At 37.9% G+C, this 24,416-nt stretch overlaps 1 protein-coding gene and 1 long non-coding RNA gene across 2 annotated transcripts; one reads left to right on the top strand and one right to left on the bottom strand.

Moving 5' to 3' along the window:
• The first annotated feature begins 30 nt into the window (after window positions 1–30).
• On the top strand, window positions 31–16,730 carry LOC133613539 (uncharacterized). The gene is made up of 4 exons (XR_009816462.2): window positions 31–165; window positions 7,724–7,850; window positions 15,876–16,000; window positions 16,079–16,730. It is a non-coding gene; the product is annotated as an uncharacterized lncRNA (long non-coding RNA).
• Window positions 3,637–23,953, bottom strand: gpr156 (G protein-coupled receptor 156). Its single transcript, XM_061971369.2, has 10 exons — window positions 23,821–23,953; window positions 16,099–16,251; window positions 15,861–15,988; window positions 15,660–15,795; window positions 15,473–15,583; window positions 13,820–13,945; window positions 12,394–12,489; window positions 10,574–10,810; window positions 7,682–7,840; window positions 3,637–5,968 (listed from the first exon to the last, which is right to left on the bottom strand). Exons 2-10 carry the CDS (start codon window positions 16,213–16,215, stop codon window positions 4,799–4,801), a joined length of 2,280 nt encoding a protein of 759 aa, XP_061827353.1. The 5' UTR covers window positions 16,216–16,251; window positions 23,821–23,953; the 3' UTR covers window positions 3,637–4,798.
• Between the last annotated feature and the right edge of the window lie 463 nt (window positions 23,954–24,416).

Genomic DNA, 24,416 nt, shown 5'->3' with positions numbered 1-24,416 from the left:
TGGCATTGCTCTTGGTACCGCCCCACATGACTTCAAAGGATTCTCGACAGGAATAAAAAGGCGGGTCTGCTAGCAAGGTGGATGGCTTTTGCGGCCAATTGCGTTTCGACATTTGAGTGTCGTTTCAAACAGTCGTCAGCTGACACCATTCAGCACTGTTGCCAGGTAAATTCAAAGCGCATATTTTCTTTGGATTAACGTTGTTTTAAGTCATAAATCATTGAGAAAAGTGCCACGCGTGTTCGTGTCGCGCTCATTAACAGGCCTCTATTTTGGTTTTATTAAGTTCCTTTTAGTCAGAAATACTGTGATATTTTGGGTTAAACATTCAGATTTTATTTGATTGCTCAAAGAATAATTGCTACTTATGCGGTATATTGAACGTGCAATTCCCCCACTTTTCAAATACTTTCTGTCCATGTGTCCTTTATATAATCTTAACACTTAAGTCCGCTATCATGCAAATATGACTTTGTAATGATGTTCTATAGGCATATGTGTCACTACAACTGGTTTATAAAATGCCACAAAGCGCCACAAACGTTCGCCTTTGAGGTTCAGAGTGTGGATGACGCTAGATGAGTGTAAAGCCATGATTTCACAGAGAACAGTTTTGTAAACAAAAATGGAAATTAAAAAGGCTTCGCTTCACATCTTAAAATGGAGCCTGGAACTCCACCAGTTATCTACCAGTCAGCTACATGCATAGCTTTGATTGTTTTGTTTTTATTCCGCAAATATGCTAACCTAGCATGATGTTGCTGTTAGAAATGTGACTGTACCCCACACCCCGGATTGTAAATAATGTAAATAATTCAATTTATATACTCTGATGATTATCTTGTGTGATTGATTGATTGAGACTTTTATTAGTAGGTTGCACAGTGAAGTACATATTCCGTACAATTGACCACTAACTGGTAACACCCGAATAAGTTTTTCAACTTGTTTAAGTCGGGGTCCACTTAAATTGATTAATGATACAGATATATACTATCAGATATATACTATCATCATAATACAGTCATCACACAAGATAATCATCAGGGTATATACATTGAATTATTTACATTATTTACAATCCGGGGTGTGGAGGGAGGGTGGGGTTAGGTTTGGTTGTTATCAGTCATCAACAATTGAGAACAGAGAAATGGATATTGAAACAGTGTAGGTCTGACTTGGTAAGATATGTACAGCAAGTAGTGGACATAGAGAGAGAGAGAGATGACTATATTATGATGATAGTATATATCTGTATCATGAATCAATTTAAGTGGACCCCGACTTAAACAAGTTGAAAAACGTATTCGGGTGTTACCATTTAGTGGTCAATTGTACGGAATATGTACTTCACTGTGCAATCTACTAATAAAAGTCTCTATCAATCAATCAAAAGCCAAGTACCTCAGTTAGCTAAGCTAGTGTTGCTAACAATTGTGTCCTCCTGTATGTTGTTGTATGTGATGTATGGCCTCCATGACGTTGGACAAGAGCAGACTGTAGAGTTACAGTGTATACGTAAAAAGTGGATAAAGAGCACAAAAATTAAACTTGGATATACTTTAGAGTAGTCAGTGTACAGCTTGAATAGCAGCACTGATTTAGTATCCAACAAACAGCCATTGTTGTCAAAATATATGTAGCGTTAAAGTCATAGATATATAAAACAGCATTTTCTCAGTAGGGCTTACTATAAATACTTTTAAACTGTCTAAATTTCAGCATCAAGGCTAGATATTGAACAATACACTTCTAAAACACATATTGTGGGACCTCCGTGACTTATTTCATTAAAGTTGTTGTGCAAGTGTGTCATATGGGACATTTAATAGTCCAGTAGAACTTACAATGGTAAGACCAGACAATATTGTCTCCAGGTAGTTTACAACCCGCTTGGTAACTTTCAGGCGCTATGTTTGGTATACATATTAGGGGTGTAACGGTACACAAAAATTTCGGTTCGGTACTTACCTCGGTTTAGAGGTGACGGTTTGGTTCATTTTCGGTACAGTAAGAAAACAACAAAGTATACATTTTTTGGTTATTTATTTACCAAATTGGCAAAATCTTCCACCAAAATTATTTTTCTTAATGGAATATTTAATGTGAAGTAATCGGAACCTTGGATAGGTCAATAATTCATAATAACATTGATTTTGATTCAATATTATGTTTTGAGCAATGACAGTTTGAAAGTAAAAAAACAGCTTTGTTTTATTAGTCAACATTGCAACTTTTTCTAAATTACATTTAACCTTTAAGCTTTTTTATTTAACTTTTATGTTTTTGTTTATTTTAAAAGTATTTTTAGAATGTGCCGTGGGCCTTTAAAACATTAGCTGTGGGCCGCAAATGGCCTCCGGGGCACACTTTTGACACCTCTGCTATAGAGAATAAAAAATGTCATCTAATAAATCTATCGATAAAAAGCAGAGCCTGGCGACGCATGCGCCTTTGTCATAACTATCTCGCTCTCTCTGTCTCTGCCCCTCCCTCACGAATGCTGCTGCGTGCACAATTTGTTTTGTTTTTAACCCCTTCTTAACCCTGAACGTACATTGAAAATACACGCAACCCTAACTCAAAATGCCGGACATTTGAGGCATTTAAGAAACTCCGCCTGGATAGCCCTGCAAAAGAGGACATTTCCGGTGAAAAGAAGACGTATGGTCAGTCTATCGTAGCCCGGTCGTTGCTAGCATGCCGTGTGTTGTGCCTCGGTGTGCATTGTTTACACAATGTGCGGTACGCTACTTAATATGTCCATGTGGAAACTCGTTCGGTACACCTCCGAACCGAACCCCCGTACCGAAACGGTTCAATACAAACACACGTACCGTTACACCCCTAATACATATCCATCCACCCATCTATTTTCTACTGCTTGTCCATTTCAAACATCACGGTGTCAAAAAGACCATGGAGATGTGTATTTTGTTTGTAGTTTATTGTGATGTTAACTTGATTTGTTATATTTCAGTCCAGTTCTCAAGGCTTGCTTCACCCGAGAGGACACTGTTTCGCCCCTCTTTTATTCCAGTGTGTATTTTATATTAAATACAGATTTATTCATAAAGCCACTCGTTCTCATTAAGCGTACCAGTCAGTATCCTTCAAACCAGAGTGTAACAAGCTAATCTTAGTTCTTCAGGAAGATTTTCCCTCCCACACACACGAAAGCTGGCAGAGTCTTTTGTGTGGTTTGTATCGTCTTGTGTTGTACTCTACAAAGAGAAATCCTCCTCTCAGTCTGCCCTTCAGTGCTTCAAATATGCAGAATGAAGAGTGCCCCAGTAATATGGCTGCAGCAGAGGAAAAATAATACAAGAAAAGACAACAAAATAAGCTGAAATTGCTATGTTGTACAGAGAAATTAGTGTGTAAATTATGTATTGGTTCTTTATATTGCTATTATAAAGGCCCCTTAGTGTCAAAGCAATTAGGGTGTGATTAAATTCTAATAAAATGAGGCATAAAGCGAAGCAGCATAGACTCGGATACAAAAACCAGACTGCTTACTGCCTTTGGGCAACTCAGTGGCATGAATTAAGTGTTCTAAACTTTGTGTTTGGCTTGTCATGCAATCAGTAAGAGACAAAAAAATCAACATTATGTAAGAAAGAGAAGTATTTGAGGGCCAGTTGGGTCTCTTTGTGCCCTTTTAGTCCACCATACAGACAGTACAAAACATTTTGAGTGTAGAAATATGGAGTATTCACCTCATGCTCACATCATGTGCTTGAAGTGTTTGTCACAAGAAGACCAATAAATTAAAACACTCCAGTTGTACATTAAAACAACATTTTCAATGAATCACAACATTACTAAAGTGATCTAGAAAGCAACTTGTAAAAATAAATAACACAATAAATATAGCGTTCCTTAAATTCTTCATCGTCAAGTCCGACAACGTAATGTCACTAACTCACTAACCAGTGTACTTTTAATTAGTTTCATTTGTCAATAAAAAACAAAATATATGTAAATATGCGAAACACACTCACCAGCCCCAACATAAATATAAAGTACCCCTGCATAATCCAATGAGATCTGTCATAAGAGCCATATCGTAATAATGCTGAGTTGTTCATTATTGTGGTTGTCGTCTGCATCAAAATGAGAACTGTTCCTAATATTTTAGTTAGCATATTATTATCCATATAAAAGCAACATTTTTAAAACAACTCCCGTCATTAGATAATGCAGGTGTACTGTTGGGTATTCAGAGCTCGATGTCTGCACCAGTTAACTGTTAAATGTGTAAAATAAACACAGATGTGCATATACGGTATCTCACAAAAGGAGCATTTCATTACAGCATATCTTCCTAAGGCACAAATTCAACTTGGATATACTTTAGAGTAGTCAGTATATAGCTTGAATAGCAGCACTGATTTAGTATCCAACAAACTGCCATTGTTAAAATATCTGGCAAGTGAGAAGTAAGTTAATTGTGTCTTGTTTATGGTCTGCAGTTGCCTGAGTGCATTAGGGAGCTGTAGTTGTGGTGCTGCAACATGTGGCGTTATATTTTAAATCTATCAGCTTTTTAATCTGGACACTGACTACTGTATGTTTTATCCAAGTTGTATTTTTACAGTATTGTCCCTAAGATATAATACAATTGTTGTGAAATGTGAGTGGTGTATTCACCTTTTGGAGATACTGTTTTGCACCGTTAAATAACATATCCCACTGCAGTCAAATTGATTTCACTAAGTTAAATAAAGTTTAACTTACTTGTTGTTAAAGTTGTCCCTAAGGATCATTTGAACTAAATGGTGCCTCAAAGTTCTGATTACACAAGTGTTGGTTCGAGGTCTTCCTTGAACACAACAGGATGTGCAGCGCGGTAGAGGCTGTAACCTTCATACTCGCTGTCCGAGGAGTCTGAGGAGGAGTCTGAGGACAAAAGCGAGCCTCTCTGCAAGCAGGAGTCACAGTACGGTCGGTGGTAGAAGCTGTAGTCTGTTGAGCTGCTCGAGTCTGAGTCCCAGTGGTGGCAAGGGTTCATCCTGTCTTCACAGTGCTGCCTGGCATCGCTGCCCATGTTTATATCACAGGCATCTATATCAGGCCTTGATGCCAAGCTTTCTTTATCCTGCACTTGCACCTCAAGAGGAACCCGGAGGGTACTACCCATTGTGACTCCCCCATTTAGGATGACTCCTTCAGGATGCTTGCTTTGATTCTGGGCCCCGCATTTGTATCTCGTCCGCCTACAGCTAGCAGTCTTTGTGTAGAGACAAGCTGGGGCCACAGCACGTCTCGGAGAATGGAAGGGTGGCCGACGTTTCCTCATGGCGTAGGGTGAGATGCTGGGGTAGTGGAAGACTAAAGTAGGGTTCGGGGAGCGGGGTGTCTGGAAGGAGATTGGGGAAAGCGAGGAGTCTTGTATGAATTTGATGTGAGAAGGCCTTCTGGACAAGACTGTTTCCACATTAAGTTCTTGAAGGATCTCCTGCAACTTCTCGCTACTAACAAAACCAGTTGGTCGGGTGCTTGGTCCCAAGGGGGATGTTGGGCAGTTGCTTAAGGTTTCAACCTCACAAGGGTTTAACAATCTATGTGATTGGACTGAAGTGACAAAGTGAGCCGTCTCCTCTGCTGTCCTAAGTAAGCCTGCATCCTCTGCTGTGGACTTACATGAATCTACATCCAACCCACCCAGGACAGGAGAGTGGGCTGCAGGAGGAGTTATGGAGCTTGATGGAGGGACAAGCTCAGAATACCCTGGACGGTCAGCATCAATAAAACAAGGTAAAACGGACACGTGTGAGAGTCTGGACTTGTTGTCCCTCTGAGGTGGAGAAGCTGGAAGGTTACAGGATTGAAGTTCTGTGGTCTGAGTGGAGGAGGAGGGGAGATTTGTGGAGTCCACATCCCCTTGGCTGGCTGACACCAGACGTAGAAGTTTATCTTTGGCGTTGTTCACCTGCTCCTGCAAGCTGTCAATCACAGCGTTCTTCTGGAAAGTGTGGCAACGTAAACATTGAGTTAAATCCCACTCATTGAGTTAAAGTTAAAGTACCAATGATTGTCACACACACACTAGGTGTGGTGAAATTTGTCCTCTGCATTTGACCCATCCCCTTGTTCCACCCCCTGGGAGGTGAGGGGAGCAGTGGGCAGCAGCGGTGCCGCGCCCGGGAATCATTTCTGGTGATTTAACCCCCAATTCCAACCCTTGATGCTGAGTGCCAAGCAGGGAGGTAATGGGTCCCATTTTTATAGTCTTTGGTATGACTCGGCCGGGGTTTGAACTCACAACCTACCGATCTCAGGGCGGACACTCTAACCACTAGGCCACTGAGTAGGTACTAGGCCACTGAGTAGGTTTGATGCTACTTATTGGGAAGGCAGGTATATGCAGTCAGTTATTAGGAGTAAATCCATCATCTTTATTTTCTACCAGTCATAGCTACAAACTTAAAAGCAACAAAAGTAATATCCATCCATCCATCTTCTACCGCTTATTCCCTTCGGGGTCGCGGGGGGCGCTGGAGCCTATCTCAGCTACAATCGGGCGGAAGGCGGGGTACACCCTGGACAAGTCGCCACCTCATCACAGGGCCAACACAGATAGACAACATTCACACTCACATTCACACACTAGTAATATCTTATCCAAAAAATATTTTTTGACTAACAAGATTAGAGCCTTCTTTACAGCTTTTGCAGTGTAGCAACAAGCAGCATATTGTGTGTTATATAGAAGAAATAAGTACTGTATAGCAATGCATACCTCCTGTAGTTCCATCACTTAAAGACAGCACAACAACCTTGCTATTTGTTATCATATTTTTGCTTTTTTCTGGTGAAAATTACCAGCAATTTTGAAAAACAATTGAGTCACTCCCTTTCAGAGTGGAACTGATCTTTAGATCTGGTTTTGTGTCAGAGTTGTTCACATACAACAGTTACAGCACAAACAGACTGGAAAAAAACACAGATTTTGCCTGGGGTATGGATCAACCCTCTGATTGGTACAATCAATATCAATCAGTTTTGGTTACTTTACCGCGTCTGTATTTTGACATTTTACAATATATCACACCAAGAAAATGTCTTTACTCTATATGTTGTGCTAACATCTTAAGCCATACATATTGTTTTCCAGTATATTGAATACAAACTTACAGTAATTGCAATGGAATGCTAAACAAAACAAACCCCCCGCCCTTACCCTTGAGCAACTGTAGTAACCTGCCTTAATTTGACCTAAATGGGACATAATTCTTAATAATGCCTTTACTATGGTCTTTGTAATTTATTAGCTATTTACTAGCTGAGCCTTTCTTACACTGCAGGACAGTGCTGCCTAACTTGAAATTTTCAAGAAAAAATGGCCTGTAGGTTAAAAAAAAATTCTGAGCAAGTCTTGCGCTCAGTGAGCATATGTAGGAGTGTGCAGATGGGAACGTGCTTGAGCTGATTGACACGCTGAGGTGTTCCTTGACTTCAATATCTATGTTAGTAAAAAAAAAAAAGTTGTTTCTTTACACTACAGCGGATCCTAAATTGACATTTCAGAGAAAGGGAAGCTTTTAAAATCGCACAAAAATTCAAAGTTCGAACTACATGACATCACATGAGACCTTTGCATGACTTGCAAGACTTTAGCTCAGTGAGCACTTAAAGAATTAACGATCCAGTAATTTAATTTAAAGTTGGTGACTACCTCATTGAGCAGTTTTTTCATGGAGTTGTTCTCCCCCAACAGGAAATAGATTTCGTCCTGGCTGTACACTGAAGGCTGGCTCTTACTGGGGCTGCTGAAATACTTGGCCATCTGACCCGGGTTGTTCTGATCCTCTTCAAAGTTCCGCCACTCAGCCAGCTGCGTGGAGGTAAGTGAAGAAGTGAAATACGGTATTTAACATCACAGTGGGCCAAAGGCATCGATAGAACACACGCATGGAATCTTTTTGACCATGAGTGTGCTTTGAGTGTGTCATCAGGCTTACAGAGGAAATAAAATATTCCCATCCCCTTTAGAAGCATACCTTTACCCTTTAATAAACTCATCAGCAGACACTTAGTAGGTCGTAAACCTGTTTCCAAGAGCCCACATACTTTTGACTCATAAACACTGTGAGTCACTCTCCGCTGATAGTGCGATGGTTTTCGCTGAAAGTCAATGGATCATCTAACATGTCTGCACGTATCAGCGTTTGTCAACTAGACTCAGTATCAGTCACAAAACGCAGACCAGACACACTGTTGGGCACATCTGCACGATCTAATAAAAGGCAATGTTGTACATTATTGTAAGTTTTAATTTGACAATATGTCTATTATTGTGTGTGTAGTTTACTGCATTGCATCATACTCAGAACTGTTTCTGTAATGGTTGCCTTTTTTTAAATTGGAAACACAATACCTATACACTACATTTACTTGTGTATATATACATGGGTTGTATTGATTGTATGTATTTACGCAGCGCTAATAGAGGATGTTGTTACAGCATCCATCCATTTTCTACCACTTGTCTCTCTTGGGTTAGTGGGAGGGCTGGAGCCTATCCCAGCTGCACTCTGGCAGAAGGCAGGGTACACCCTGGACAAGTCGCCACCTCATCGCAGGGCCAACACAGATATACAGACAAGCATTAGCAGTAAATATATGTAACTTTTTTTGTAATATCACCAATATATTCCATTAAAAATACCACTTTACTGACTAAATATTTTGACTTTTTTGTTGGAACATTTTTAAAATGTATCTAAAAAAATGTGTTTAATAAATTACCAGTAATTAATTCATATACAATTATTTTAGGGCAGCACGGTAGAAGAGGGGTTAGTGCGTCTGCCTCACAATACGAAGGTCCTGAGTAGTCCTGGGTTCAATCCCGGGCTCGGGATCTTTCTGTGTGGAGTTTGCATGTTCTCCCCGTGACTGCGTGGGTTCCCTCCGGGTACTACGGCTTCCTCCCACTTCTAAAAAATATGCACCTGGGGATAGGTTGAGTGTCACCACTAAATCGGCCCTAGTGTGTGAATGTGAGTGTGAATGTTGTCTGTCTATCTGTGTTGGCCCTGTGATGAAGTGGCGACTTGTCCAGGGTGTACCCCACCTTCCGCCCGATTGTAGCTGAGATAGGCTCCAGCGCCCCTCGCGACCCCGAAGGGAATAAGCGGTAGAAAATGGATGGACAATTAGTTTATTATTGTACATTTTATATTTATTGTATAAATATTGTATATTTTTTGTAAATAAACATAAAAAATACTTCTCCAAAAAATTGTTTTCTCAAATATAATTTTATTTTATATAGCGTTTTACAGGACACTCAAAGGAACTTTACAAATATGACTTCATTTTAATAATGCAACCTTTTTGGGTAATATTTTCAATACAGCTCAAGAATTGTCAATATAAATTGACCTATATTGAAATAACACCCAGTTATGATTGTGCACAAGCGGTCTCAATTTCTTTCTAATATTTTGTTACTATTGCCATACTACTGCAAACTACAACCCCAATAATAAACATGTTTTTAAAAACGAAGTAGTTCTGTCAAATAGGTTTTAAATGGGAGCTAATAAGATAGGATAAAACTTTGTCATAACACCATCCTTCAACCACATAAGAGACAATCTGCATCTGATAAAGTAGCAGTGAAATAATAAAAAAACATTTATTAATTTTTTTAAAGTCCATCCATCCATTTTCTACCGCTTATTCCCTTCGGGTGAAATTTAAATATATACATACAACTGATATTGTCCCAATTCTTAGGATATATATAATTGTATACATACAATTGACTTAAATAGACTTTAAAATACTTTTGGGATTCTTCCCTCCCATTGTATTACTGTATGCCACAGGTGTCAAACTCAAGGCACAGGGGCCAAATTCGGTACGCCACGTCATTTAATGTAGCCGGCAAAAGCCTGGAAATATTGAACGTCAAAATTCAAAAATTCTGACAGAAAATTTGAACTGCATGTAATTGGAGTTTTTAAAATATTCTTGTCGTCAAACCCTGTTTAAAACAGTTATACTCAAGTTTGTTTTTAGTACCTTGACTTTTGATTTTAAAGTAAGTTTGTTGGTAAATAAGATTAGATAAATATTAAAACGCTAATAATCAAAAGTGTACTGTAATAATATCATGAAGCAATTTACAGGGCTTCACAATTACAAGCAAATCTCCTCGAACAACCTGCGTACCTGCGATGTAGCCCAAGGTAAAATAAAAAAATAAAAATGTTAGATTTTTTTTTTTTGTAATTCTAGAAAAATAAAAAGCCAAGTTGTACATTTTCACATTTGTTAAGTTGTGGTCAATGATGTTCCATTCCAGGCCTGTAAGTGGCAGTGTTGCACTTCCCCCTTAATGGTAGGCTACAGTACCAGTTTTCAATCTAAAATTACTGAAAAATTAGTTGTCACAAAACACTTTTTACTTTTAGTAACGATATACCAGTAAAATATATGTTTTTATATATATATTTGCATGTACAAAATCAGGCAGAACCTTTTAATACAGCTCTTGCATAGAATCTCATTGGCTTGTTCAGGTGTGCCTAATTATGGACTCGCAAAGGTTTCCTACCTGAGGAACAAACAACATGCAGTTGGTGGCCAGCGTACAGATGAAAATGGCTCCACCCACAGTGCTGTAAACCAAATTGGGCCAAGCCTGCATGAAGACGGACACGGGGATGGCCACAGTGGAGCAGAGGGCCACCAAAGTGACAGCGGTTAGGATGGTGGGAGACTGGTTGACCGGAGGGTGGCTGACATTGCTGGTCAGGCCGGCTAGATATGTTCCATAGAGGAGGAGACAACCCTGAGCAAAAATGTATGGACAAAGAAGAGGTCAAAACATTTTAAAAACTATTTTTTATATAGAGCACATAAGGAGTAGTTGGGCCCTACTGAAAAGAAAAAAATGAATAAATAAAATTAGGGGAACCTATTTTTTAATAGGTAGAAGACATTGCCTCTTCTTTCTTCCTTTTCTATGATTTTTTTGTGTTATGACTTTTTAATTTAAAATCACAACTTTATTTTGATATTTTGTTATTTTCAAAATATTACTACAATTCTGTAGTTATATGACTTTACAGTATTTTTTAAAAACTGACTTTGTAGTTATACTGTGTACAGTATAACTACAAAGTCAATGACATTGTTTTCATACAATTATATTTTTTTGTTGTAGTCTGCCTTCATTCTGTAAATTTTTAACCGTATTTTTCGTAAAATTACAAATCATGTAATATTAGGACTTGTGTCAAAATTCTGACATTATTTGTTTAAAAAAGAATTAACATTTATTTTCAAATGTATCACTTTATTCTTACCAAAACATATACGTTTGCGAATATATTCTGTAAAGAAATAAAGTGTATTTTTAATATTATATGGCGATAATATAATGTATAAAAAAATATGATTTATTCTTTAAGTTAGTTAAGTTAAAGTTAAAGTACCAATGATTGTCACACACACACTAGCTGTGGTGAAATTTCTCCTCTGCATTTGACCCATCCCCTTGTTCACCCCCTGGGAGGTGAGGGGAGCAGCGGTGGACGCGCCCGGGAATCGTTTTTGGTGATTTAACCCCCAATTCCAACCCTTGATGCTGAGTGCCAAGCAGGGAGGTAATGGGTCCCATTTTTATAGTCTTTGGTATGACTCGGCGGAAGATGAACTCACAACTAGGTATGTCCGATAATGGCTTTTTGCCGATATCCGATATTCCGATGTTGTCCAACTCTTTAATTACCGATACCGATATCAACCGATATATACAGTCGTGGAATTAACACATTATTATGCCTAATTTGGACAACCAGGTATGGTGAAGATAAGGTACTTATAAAAAAAATAAAATAAGGTAATTAAATTAAAAACATTTTCTTGAATAAAAAAGAAAGTAAAACAATATAAAAACAGTTACATTGAAACGAGTAATTAATGAAAATTAGTAAAATTAACTGTTAAAGGTTAGTACTATTAGTGGACCAGCAGCACGCACAATCATGTGTGCTTACGGCCTGTATCCCTTGCAGACTGTATTGATATATATTGACATATAATGTAGGAATCAGAATATTAATAGCAGAAAGAAACAACCCTTTTGTGTGAATGAGTGTAAATGGGGAGGAAGGTTTGTTGGGTTGGTGCACTAATTGTAAGTGTATCTTGTGTTTTTTATGTTGATTTAATAAAAAATAAAACGATACCGACAATTTCCGATATTACATTTTAACGCATTTATCGGTCGATAATATCGGAAGGCCGATATTATCGGACATCTCTACTCACAACCTACCGATCTCAGGGCAGACACTCTAACCACTAGGCCACTTTAAGAAATCACCAGTCTTTTTGATATTTTCTTTAACATAGGTGGGGTCAACTTACCTTTTTAACAGCTATAATGATGACCCATAGATGCGAGTACACAGATGAACAGGAATGAAGCTGCGACAAAGAGTAGGATATGTCTTTCTCCAACAGCTACAACCGGGAAAACATACAGAAAAGTAGGTGAAGGCAGTTAGTATTTGTCATAAGACGTGTATCCCATTCTTAATCATATTAATAAAATCATAAAGTCTTTTTTAAAAGTAAGTTTTAAGGCTGCACGATTTTGAGAAAAAACGTAATTGTGTTTTTTTTCCTCAAAATTGCGATTGGATTTGTGATTTTAATATTTTATACAGTAAGGGCATAAAACTGAAAATAACGAGTGAAGGAAGACATGTTACTTTAGACTGCCAATCAACATATCCATGTGCAGGTGCCACACATTTGAACATCCCTCCATTTGGAGCCTAACCCAGCTGCACTTGGACAGAAGACAGGGTACACCCTGGACAAGTCACATATTAGAACATCAATCATTTATCCATCTATCCATTTTCTACCGCTTGTCTCTCTCGGGGTCACGGGCGGGGGTTGCACTTGGGCGGAAGGCAGATTACACCCTGGACAATTCGCACATTTGAACAATATGCAATAATTTAATTTAAAAAATATTTTACTTTATGCAGACAGACTCAGAGCTTTTTCTACATCATGCTCTTAAACTGAAGAAATATTCAATAAAAATTATACAGTGTCCATAATGCAATGTAATCAAATTCATAATTATAATGCAAGTAACCATTTAAAAAGAATATACACTTGTTTCTCATTACTGTATAATTGTATATCATTGTTAGAACTGTAATTAAAAGGTAAAACATTGTGGAGTCCTCAATAAACAAACAAACAAAAGCATACATTTACTAATTTCTATAAGTATTGAACATCTTAAGGTGCATTTCTTTCCCCTCATTTGGAAAAACTAGGTTGGACGTTGTCTTTTTTTGTTGCCATTATCATATCACTGCATACTCGCTCGCTCGTTTGTGTTGATGGGCTCATATTGCCCATCCGATTTGAAGCTTGAAATATTCACTGGCGAGTCGTGAGTAGGGAGACTGTTTGTCTGTTCTTCCTGTGTCTAAAGCTGGCGGTCTTCCGGTCCGCCTACACAGACAAAGATTGTGGATGACTGAAAAGAGGGCTCACTGCGTTCAGTTAATTCTACTGTCAAATAAACACACTCAGGTGCTGAGAGCCATGCAAAGTGGGACTTTTTTCTCCCTGTTTGAAGCAAGGGACATATAAACGTAAGGCTCAACAGTTCTGATTGACGAACATGTCTGTCACTCAAATGTCGGTGGCGGCGGAGAAAAAAAACTTTCAGCCTCTTGCGGTTACGTTATCTTACTAATTAAAACCTCAATGTCAATTAATCATGCAGCCGGACTTTACAATCATTGGAAGTTATTAGACATACCTTCACCACCGCAGTGACTGATTGAGAACAACGAATGGGATCCGTGAGGTTCCAGGCAGTAAGAACCAGCAGGTCCATCAGGAGCAGGAGGGCAACCATTGCCATCAGCTGGATGTCTCGAATGATCTGAGACAGGAAGACCATTAGACGAAAAATGTGTCATCTCAATACATAAAAAACTTGTGTTTTTAAAATCTTTAATACAGAGGAGTAGTCTCGTAACATGTATAGTCATTTTTGGAGCAACTTTGTCAATGGGTCTGCCTGACTATTTTGCTGGCAGATACTCCTTTCCTTTCTAAAGTGTGTGATGCAAAGGGAAGCCTTTTGCCTCGAGTTGCCTACTTAACGGCACATTTTCTTGTCATGTTAGAGTTAGGTTTCACCGGGAATTTTTCCTAGCAACAAGTGGCCAAACAATCCCGTAAAATGAGCTGGATAAATAATTTGTTGATATACGTTTTTGTGACCGCTAGTTAGCTCTTGTAGACCACCGAAATGCATCCCTCCAGGTATCCTCCAATTACATGTGTATGTAAACCAGGGATGTCTGCTGGTCTTTCAAGTAGGGGAAGCTAATTTTCATGTACTCTCTTAACACAATTGCAGTTTCCAATAACAGATAAGATATAATGATGTTAGATTTTACAAAGAAAACGTCACTTGGAGGATTGTAAAATTCTCCATATCAACTCGAAACAACAGAATAAAACTTGTAAAATGCTCTGGCAGTTGTTTATATTTTAAAATTGCTAATTGGCTTATTTGGCTGTCAATGAAAAAGGGATTCAGCCTCAGAGAGATCATCTAATCATCATGCCGAAAATCAGTGGCCAGGCCAGCCGAGGCCAAACCCACTTTCCATTCCAAAGCCGAGCATTTATCGAATGGCTGTCCAGTTTGGCTGCAGTGGAACAGCACTGCAGCCAAACCGAAGCGTCCACTGAAGTCAATGGACGCTCAGCTTCAACACTGTTTTTTTTTTAGTTAGTTTTTTGACATGTCCTGTCCAGCCACTCAGGGAAATCGTATTGTTGATGTAGATGCCCATATCTGTTGTACATGCTTTACAAAAGATTGATGGATTGATTGACAAAAGAGTAGTGTGGGACACTTCTTTTGTTGCCTTATTTGTGTTTGACTTTATTAAATGGATATTTTTAAGTGTTTGACGCAGCCAGACCGGAACAGTAGGGGTTAGAAAGAGGAAAAATAAAAGAAGACATAGGGTTAAATTGAGGGTACAAGAATACTGTTTGATGCACTGTGACACTACCACAATCGATGAGAAGAAAGTTGCATTAGCTGTTACGAAAGTAGCTGACTCTGGACAAAAGTTATACGCATTATAGCACATATTTAGTCAATGAAATATAAGCACTAAAGTACAAATTTGACCACTTATTTTTTTGAGACATTTTAGGGGAAGCTCCGCTTTCCTTGCAGTCTTAGAGCGGTCACCGATGATTTATACATTCCATAAAAGTTGCCCAACAAAACCATCAGGTTCTAATAAGAATTGAATGACATTGGTTTTATATATAAAAAAAACAAAACAATCAAAATTAAGAAAGGAATACCATTTTGGTGCACTCAAGTACAATTACAAATATTTCCAACGTGATCCAGTAGAACTACACATTTTAGCCTTACCACTCTCTTGTCAGGCATTCTCTGAGTGAACACCCTGTACAGTCTCCACGTTTTCCCCAAAATAGGTCCAAACACCATTGTGCTGCCGAGACAGAGAGTCCAAACCTGAGCCTGGGGGGAAAAAACTATTAACATAACAATCAAACAATTAATTTTACAATAAAATGCAGATGTAAGCACAAGTTACATGAAGTACTGCCGTCGACGCTTCCATTTGCGGGTGTGATCGCCCGTCCGTAGCGAACAGGAAGCCACTGCTGTAGGTCAGGATGCTTCCAAAGAGACTCAGGACATTCAGGTTGGGACTGGACATCTTGACAATCCTAAAGGTGGACAATCAGTAGGTACATCTGCGCTGTGTTTGTACTAAAAGCCGTGTTTAAGCTACCTGTTGTTTTTGAAGCGCAGGGTGAAGAGCAGGAAGCAGAAGGCCAGCACGATGCCGCAGGAGAGCAGCGTCCACACCACGGCGCTCAGCACAGGTGAGAGGGAGCGCCTCAGAGGATCCGCGGTCATCTGAGAAGACAGGTAACATGCACACCCCACATATTAACTGCAACATTTGTACACTGACATGGACAATTCTCTGTATTGTCATCCATGTAGTACAAAATGGGTGTTTTTACCTTGCTGAGAGTGCACAGTCTGTACATCACCTCCATGCTCTCCTGCCTGTTGACTTCTGAGTGGATGAGACAGAGTGGTGATTCACATTGGAAGCTGCAGTTCCACTCAGCTTCCATGTTTGGCCTCCGTCAGTGCACTTTCAAGCACACATCCTATGAAATAAATGGCAGGGAATGGAAAGTAAAACGTCAGCATCAGTTAAGTTAAGTTGGACGCTACTTTCTGCCTGCCTGTCTTTTGTTTGCATGTGTACCTTACTGCTGTTACGTGCCTTGCCCACGCCTCTTTTGATTCTACCCTTAGAATTAAAGTATTTTGCTACTTTAATACTGATTGGTTTGGTCTAATCTAGTGGTCAATGCTATTGTATTGTTGGTATTTTTCAATTAATTCAGCCATTGCTATGCCTCAAAATGCTTTATTTAGGCCAAATATCTTTAAAAAAAATAAGAAAAAAACAACAAAAATCCGCAATTTGGTCAAGCCGCACTATTTGAAGCATGATGTGGCAAGGATTGACTGTAATTGCAGTTTTGTTCTCATGATATTATAACTTTCCAAAATAAACACAACTTTAACAATCCAACCTAATTCTTGGGTTTCTTTTAGTAGCATTAGGAATTTGTTCCGTAAAAAAATACCACTTAATCATCAAAATATTTAGCCTTTGTTTGGAAAAAATATGCATCTTATTTTATTAATTTTCAGAATACTACAACTTCATCTTTTTAAATTTAAAATTTTTTGTACATTATAATTTCATTGTCACATCACAATTTTGTTCTGTAAAGTTAAGCACTTTATTATCCAGATTTTTAAAATTTTTAGTTGGAATTGTGCTTTTTTTCCTGTATAATTACAACTTTCTAAAATAAATACAACTGTAACAGTCCAACCTAATTCTTGTTGGGTTTCATTTGGTAGTATTAAGGATTTGTTTTGTAGAAAAATAGAACGTTATTGTCAAAGTATTTATCCTTTTTGTTTGAAAAAAATATTGTATCTTATTTATATTTTTTTTCAAATGTTATTATTTTAAAGGTGAAACTGTTAGTACAATGTCAATGTCATTGTCATAATATCACAACTGTATTCTGTACAAATGACCACTATATAGTCTAAAATTTTAGATTTTTTTAGTGGGAATTATGCCCTTTTTTCATGAACAATTGCAACTTTATTAAAAAAAAATTTAAACTTTCTAAAATAATCACAACTTTAGGAGTCCAACCTAATTGTTGTTGGGTTTCTTTGAGTAGTATGAAGAATTTGTTATGTATAACAATACCAATTTATCGTTAACATATTTAGCCTTTTTGTTTGGAAAAAATATGTATCTTATTTTTTTTCATTTACATAACATAAAAACCATCTTTTTAAAATAAAATTTTGCATAATCATAATTTATTAATTTATCATAATACCACAATTGGGTTCTATAAAAATGTCCACTTAATTTATAAAAAAGAAGAAAAAAAAACCTTAAAAATACAAAATTGCATTTTTTTCTTATACAATAACAATATTTCATCAAAACGCTTTACAGGATATCTAAAGACAAAATAGAAAATACATAAAATAAATATGACCTTATAATATTACTGTACAACTTTTTTTCCCCCCGTATACCGTATTTTTCGGAGTATAAGTCGCTCCGGAGTATAAGTCGCACCGGCCGAAAATGCATAATAAAAGAAGGAAAAAAACATAAGTCGCACTGGAGTATAAGTCGCATTTTTGGGGGAAATTTATTTGATAAAACCCAACACCAAGAATAGACATTTGAAAGGCAATTTAAAATAAATAAAGAATAGTGAACAACAGGCTGCATAAGTGTACGTTATATGACGCATAAATAAAGAATAGTGAACAACAGACTGAATAAGTGTACGTTATATGACTCATAAATAACCAACTGAGAACGTGCCTGGTATGTTAACGTAACATATTATGGTAAGAGTCATTCAAATAACTATAACATATAGAACATGCTATACGTTTACCAAACAATCTGTCACTCCTAATCGCTAAATCCCATGAAATCTTATACGTCTAGTCTCTTACGTGAATGAACTAAATAATATTATTTGATATTTTACGGTACTGTGTTAATAATTTCACACATAAGTTGCTCCTGAGTATAAGTCGTACCCCCGGCCAAACTATGAAAAAAACTGCGACTTATTGTCCGAAAAATACGGTAATCATATTTTCAATACAGTTCTTATATTGGAAGCCTTTAGATTGTCCATAGCAGGATCACATTCTGCAATCACACACACAGAAAAATTAGGTGTTTGTTGCACTAAAACTATAATTTATACTGTTGACAAACCAGCTTGCATCTATGGCCGCAGGCATTTGTGCCAGCCTTCCCCGTCTCTGTACCGACATGTGGTTGAAACATGAGTTGTAACTAGTACAGTGTAGGTTGTGACTCAGCTACGTGTGGCTGAGACAGCTGTGTTTATGCGAGCAAGGCGATGTGAAGCATCGTATGTCTGGACATTGTCTGTCAAAGTGACGAGAGCACACTATTTATATAATCTTAGGCCATCTTTAGAGTTGAGGTTTTCATGACCATTTATATATATATACATATATAAGTAGACCTCGAACAAAATTTGAACTGTGGACAGATGATGATTTTAATCTTTTTGGACTTTTAAATTTTTGTAAAGTCACTGCACGCTGTGTTTTGCAGTTTGACTATGTTGTGACATCACAGTGAGCTGGACGTACTTATCAGACAAATAAGTAAATGAAGCCAGCTGAGTTTCAGAAAAAAACACCAGAAAAGATAGGATGAAGTACTGTATTATTTTCATCTAATCTTGCCATGCACATAATAACAACAGACACATTTTGCAGGTATACACCTCAAAGTCAAATATTGAATACACACGCTAACCGTTAGCATGCTACGGTTTGAACATTAGCTTTTTGAAGATATAAAACTCAAGTTATTTAACCCTAGCCCTCACCCTAATTGACACATGTTAATTGTTAGAATGCTAACATTAGAAATTTTAGCTTTTTAAACAATTTTTTAAGATATGCATCCCACAGTCAGATATGTTGGTACTCAACTGATGCTAATGTTATGATGTTAACATTTTAACCTATTTTTGCAGGTAGTTAGTGTTAAAATGGATGGAACTACTAATATGACAATTATTCATTTTTTTCTACATCTATGTTATGAAATGATGCTCACAGTGACCCACTTGTAAAATATTAACGGTGTCTGAAGAACAATGAAGCCCTCATGGGAAATGTCTGGGGTTCCTGTTCATGTCCTTTTCATCACTTTTCCCAGTTTAGATCGCACTTCTGCGAGCTTCCTGCAGGAAACGCTGCTCGAAAGAGGCATTTCCTCTCGTTTTTCAAAAAACCCTCCTGCCAGGTCTACTGGCTGTGGAGTTAAAACTAATAATACTTAAAAAAAAATGGCCCCCCACCCTGCTGAGGTCAAGAAAGGTGGGCTGACATCCAGCAGCAAGAGTGTTGGTGTAAGCACTAAAACAATGTTAGTTTTTATGGGTTCTTCATTCTTTTGCCGTCTTGAACGCTAAACCGCAAGTAATACCTGAGTTACCTGTGGCCTTGCATGTCGTACTTCTTCACCTTTTACAGCTTTCACTTGTGGTCCTTTCTAGACTGAATAACTCCTGTCTGACCCTTTCATCAAAAGAATACTCCTGTATTGTAATTGCGCCACTTTTAGGATTAAGATTAACCGTGGCTCCTGGCCTCCTGTAAATCCCAGGTTCAGAGGTTCATTCCTACTCGCCCAGTGGTCCCGCTATGAGTTTATACTTTTAAGCCCAGTTAGAATGCAATTATTGGGCGTAATCTTTGGGCACATGGTGCATTTTGCAGCAGTAGCATTGAAAGGAGTGTGACTAAAATCTGATCAGAGCAACTGCACTGTAGGATTTAAAGGGGAACTGCACTTTTGGGGGAATTTTGCCTATCGTTCACAATCATTATGAAACACACGACGACAGATGGATTTTTTTTAATGCATTCTAAATATTAAATAAATTTGATCAAAAGTCCGCTTACAATGAAGCCTATTGGAGCCGTTCAATTCTGCCTATAGAGTCCCTAAAAAAATACCTTCATTAGGGTTTCATATACATGATGTAAGTATTTACTGTATGTAATGGAGTAAGGGGCACATTTATGATGACATTTAATATTTACGTATTTTGATCATTTTAGGCATACGCAGTGCATTCATTTTTTAAAAACGCATCACAACGATTGCTTTTTTTTTCTTCATCACTGATTTCTACTCATTGTAGACTTTATGAGAGCCAACAAACATAATAAAACACCACTGTACAAGGTCTGCTGTCAGTAGGATGCCGACTGCTAGATGTTCACATATTCCAATTTTAGATGATAAATGTCCCAATTTGTCGGATTATATTCTCAGCCATCTACTTTTCAGGTGAGATGCATGATTTATGATATACAATAAATTTACAGGGAGCAGGGAAGCGAGGAAACAGCAGACCACTCGATGATGTAGACATAGGGACGCACGCAAGTGATCACGTCGCCGCTATAAATAGTTTGTCTGCGTTAGAGTTTATAATAACAATATCACCAATACTTGGTTAATATCCAAGTCACGAAATGTAAATTGAGTATTGTTGGCATTTTTTGAATGGTTATTTATCGGATTTTATGGGCGGAATAGTGGTGCTCCCATTGGCTCCGCTGTAAGCGGACTTTTATTTACATTTATTTAATATTTAGAATACATAAAAAAAAAATCCCATCTGTCGTCATGTCTTTCATAATGATTGTGAACGATAGGCAAAATTCCCCCAAAATTGAAGTTCCCCTTTAAGAAACAACATACAGAAACCCTTTTTTCCACTTTGTCTTAGCCAATAATAAACCACTGCTAGACACTCATTGGTCACATTTACGCTAACATTAGCTTTAATCTGTTGCTTTGTGTTAGCTCAAAACTCCACAGTCTCCACCTGGCGACAGTGTTCTGTCATTTTACTGCCCTCAGTCTCCTCTTAGATTAAATCCATACGACAAAAATCACACATGCTAACATTAACTTGACCTTATTGCGAAGCCTCAGCTCTGGATGTCGGAGTATTATATACCGTATTTTTCGGAGTATAAGTCGCTCCGGAGTATAAGTCGCACCGGCCGAAAATGCATAATAAAGAAGGAAAAAAACATTAAAGTCGCACTGGAGTATAAGTCGCATTTTTGGGGGAAATTTAATTGATAAAACCCAACACCAAGAATAGACATTTTAAAGGCAATTTAAAATAAATAAAGAATAGTGAACAACAGGCTGAATAAGTGTACGTTGTATGACGCATAAATAACCAACTGAGAATGTGCCTGGTATGTTAACGTAACATATTATGGTAAGAGTCATTCAAATAACTATAACATATATAACATGCTATACGTTTACCAAACAATCTGTCACTCCTAATCACTAAATCTGATGAAATCTTATACGTCTAGTCTCTTACGTGAATGAGCTAAATAATATTATTTGATTATTTACGGTAATGTGTTAATAATTTCACACATAAGTCGCTCCTGCGACTTATAGTCCGAAAAATACGGTACTCCACAGTTTCCACTTTGCTGCACTGCTACGTCATCTTATTGCCCTCAGCCTCCTCTAACATGAACTCTGTAACAAAAAATATCACTGATGCTAACATTAACAACCTTGTTGCATGACCTAAACTCTGGATGTGGGAGTATTGTACACAGTCTCCACATTGCTGCAGTGCTCCCTTTTTTACTACTGCCCTCAGTCTCCTCTTGAGTGAACTCCAAAACGACAAATATCATCACACACCCTAAGCTTAGCTTTAACCTGTTGTTGTGCCTTAGCTTTGGTCGCTGCAGTAATACATAATTCACAGTCTCCGCTTTACTGCAACGCTTCTTTTTTCCCCCTCACTGATCACTGCCCTCAGTCTCTTCTTGGATAAACTCCAAAATAGCAATTTACCCTCACTCTAAGCTTAGCTTTAGCTTGTTGTTGTCCCTTAGCTTTGGATGCTACCCCACTTCCCCGCTTCTTTTTTAATCATTCCCCTCAGTCTCTTTTTGGATACATTTTTAAAAGACAAATATTATCACACATGCTAATATTAGCTTAAACTGTTGCTGTGACTCAGCTCTGGATAAAATCTCAAAAAGATCAAATATCTCACATGCTAACATAAACAATACCCTGTTGTTGTGCGTCAGCTCTGGGCACAGCAGTATTACACTCCAATGTCTCCACTATGCTGCAGCACTCACGTGTTCTCACTGCCCTGAATTTCCTCTTGGATAAAATCTCAAAATGGCAAATATTCTCACACACGCTAACCCTAGCTTGTGCCCTAGCTTTGCACGTTGCAGTATTATATACGCCACAGCACTCTATTTTATCTGACCTAAGTTGAAACCGATACCGATAATTTCCGATATTACATTTTATAGCATTTATCGGCTGGCCGATATTATCGGAAATCTCTAACCGTATTGCTTTACATGATACAGTGGTTCTTTGTTAGTTTTTCCTTATCCTTAGCCTAAAGTGTGAGTAAAGAATGCACTACTGACCTGGTAAAACCTGATCAGTCCAAAAAAGGAGATTGTACAGTATTTTATGCCTATCTAGGGTACTTGGTGGTTGTTTTAGCACACTGCAGCTAGTCCTGGTCCTAGTCTGAGTCATTAATGCTTCAGTCACACGCAGTATTCTCACAGGAAAGAGGCAAAAATAGAACCTTACCTACTGGTACGGCCATTGTCGCAACCTAACCTAACCCCCCCACCGGATTGTAAATAATTCAATGTATATACTCTGACGATTAACTTGTATGATGACTGTATTATGCTGATAGTATATATTTGCACCATGAATTGATTAACGTGGACTCCGACTTAAACTAGTTGAAAAACTTATTCGGGTGTTACCATTTAGTGGTTAATTGTACGGAATATGTGCTGTACTGTGCAATCTACTAATAAACGTTTCAATCAATTAATCAAAGTCGGCAAATATCTTGATAACATCAGATAATGACTTAATTGATCGAGCAGATCATCACTCTCCGATAACAAGCATGTACAGTATCTACATTTGTTAAAGCCGAAACTAAAAAAGTGTTTTGATAAAAACGAAAATCTGACAAAATGCTTTTACCAACTTTCATTTGGAAAAATATGCCTCCAATGTTCTAAGAGCTATCATGCAATATGCTCTTTATTTGTTAGTTTTTTTTTTAGAGTTCTAGATACTATAGATGACAGTACTGCTCACAGTATACTGTACATGTCAGCTGGGCGTCTTCTATGTTTAAAATGTATTTTTGTTAAAAAATTTTAGCGAGGCATCTTCAACGGGTGAGTAACTTTACTTTAATTTAGTTTTATTTAACTGTGTTTTAAAGTTGGGCATCTTAAAATGTGATTTAAAAGGAGTTATTGTCAAGGTAATAAAGTTCTTATGACGACTCTGGAACAAATGAATTCATACATGACATTATTTTATATAGGAAGTTATGAAGTCGCCAACAAGCAAGCGTTACATCGACATTGAAGGTTCTACTCTGCATCTGACTGCTTTTTGGTAAGTATTTTTTTATATCAAACAACCTTATAAGCTGAACCTGGAACATGACAAAAGAACTACAACGCACACAATAAGTAGGAATAAATACCTTAGGATGTCTGCTTCCATGTTGCAAGACTAGATAAGGAAGTGCCATCTTTTAAGATGTTTCCAACGTGGAAAAGAAGAATCACACATTTTGAAGTACGCCGAGAAGTCTCTACACGACCTCCTGTCAGAAGAAACTCACCGTACTAAGAGTTTTCATTAGTGAGCAGGGAGATGTGTGTTTGTGTGTGTCACAGGAAGGGTGTGTGAGCCTCTCACACGCACACACACATTCCCAGCCAATAGGGTGGAGAGTGTGATGGCCCATGTGGTACATGAGCGTTGTGACAGTGTTCTCAAGGGACAGGGTGGCAGATTTGGGAGTTCATAATGCAAATAAATACATCTGTGTAAATGGAAAGACACACAACCACACACACTCTCTCGCTCTCTCCCTGTCTCTCTCTCTCACACACACACACACACACACACATACTGTCTCTACATATACAAGCTGACACACACATCATTCCTGATGAGGGTGCGACAACATGGCTTTTATAGCTAGAAATTATAGACTTGCTGTACAACAATTTTTTTGGCCAAAAATTACACAAACCAGCCTAATTTGACACAAATGTTACCGCTTCACACTCA

The sequence above is a fragment of the Nerophis lumbriciformis genome, linkage group LG13 (genome assembly GCF_033978685.3).
Source record: "Nerophis lumbriciformis linkage group LG13, RoL_Nlum_v2.1, whole genome shotgun sequence".
Classification (NCBI taxonomy): Eukaryota; Metazoa; Chordata; class Actinopteri; order Syngnathiformes; family Syngnathidae; genus Nerophis; species Nerophis lumbriciformis.
The sequence above is the reverse complement of the archived record's forward strand: the minus strand, read 5'-3'. Positions and strand labels throughout refer to the sequence as shown.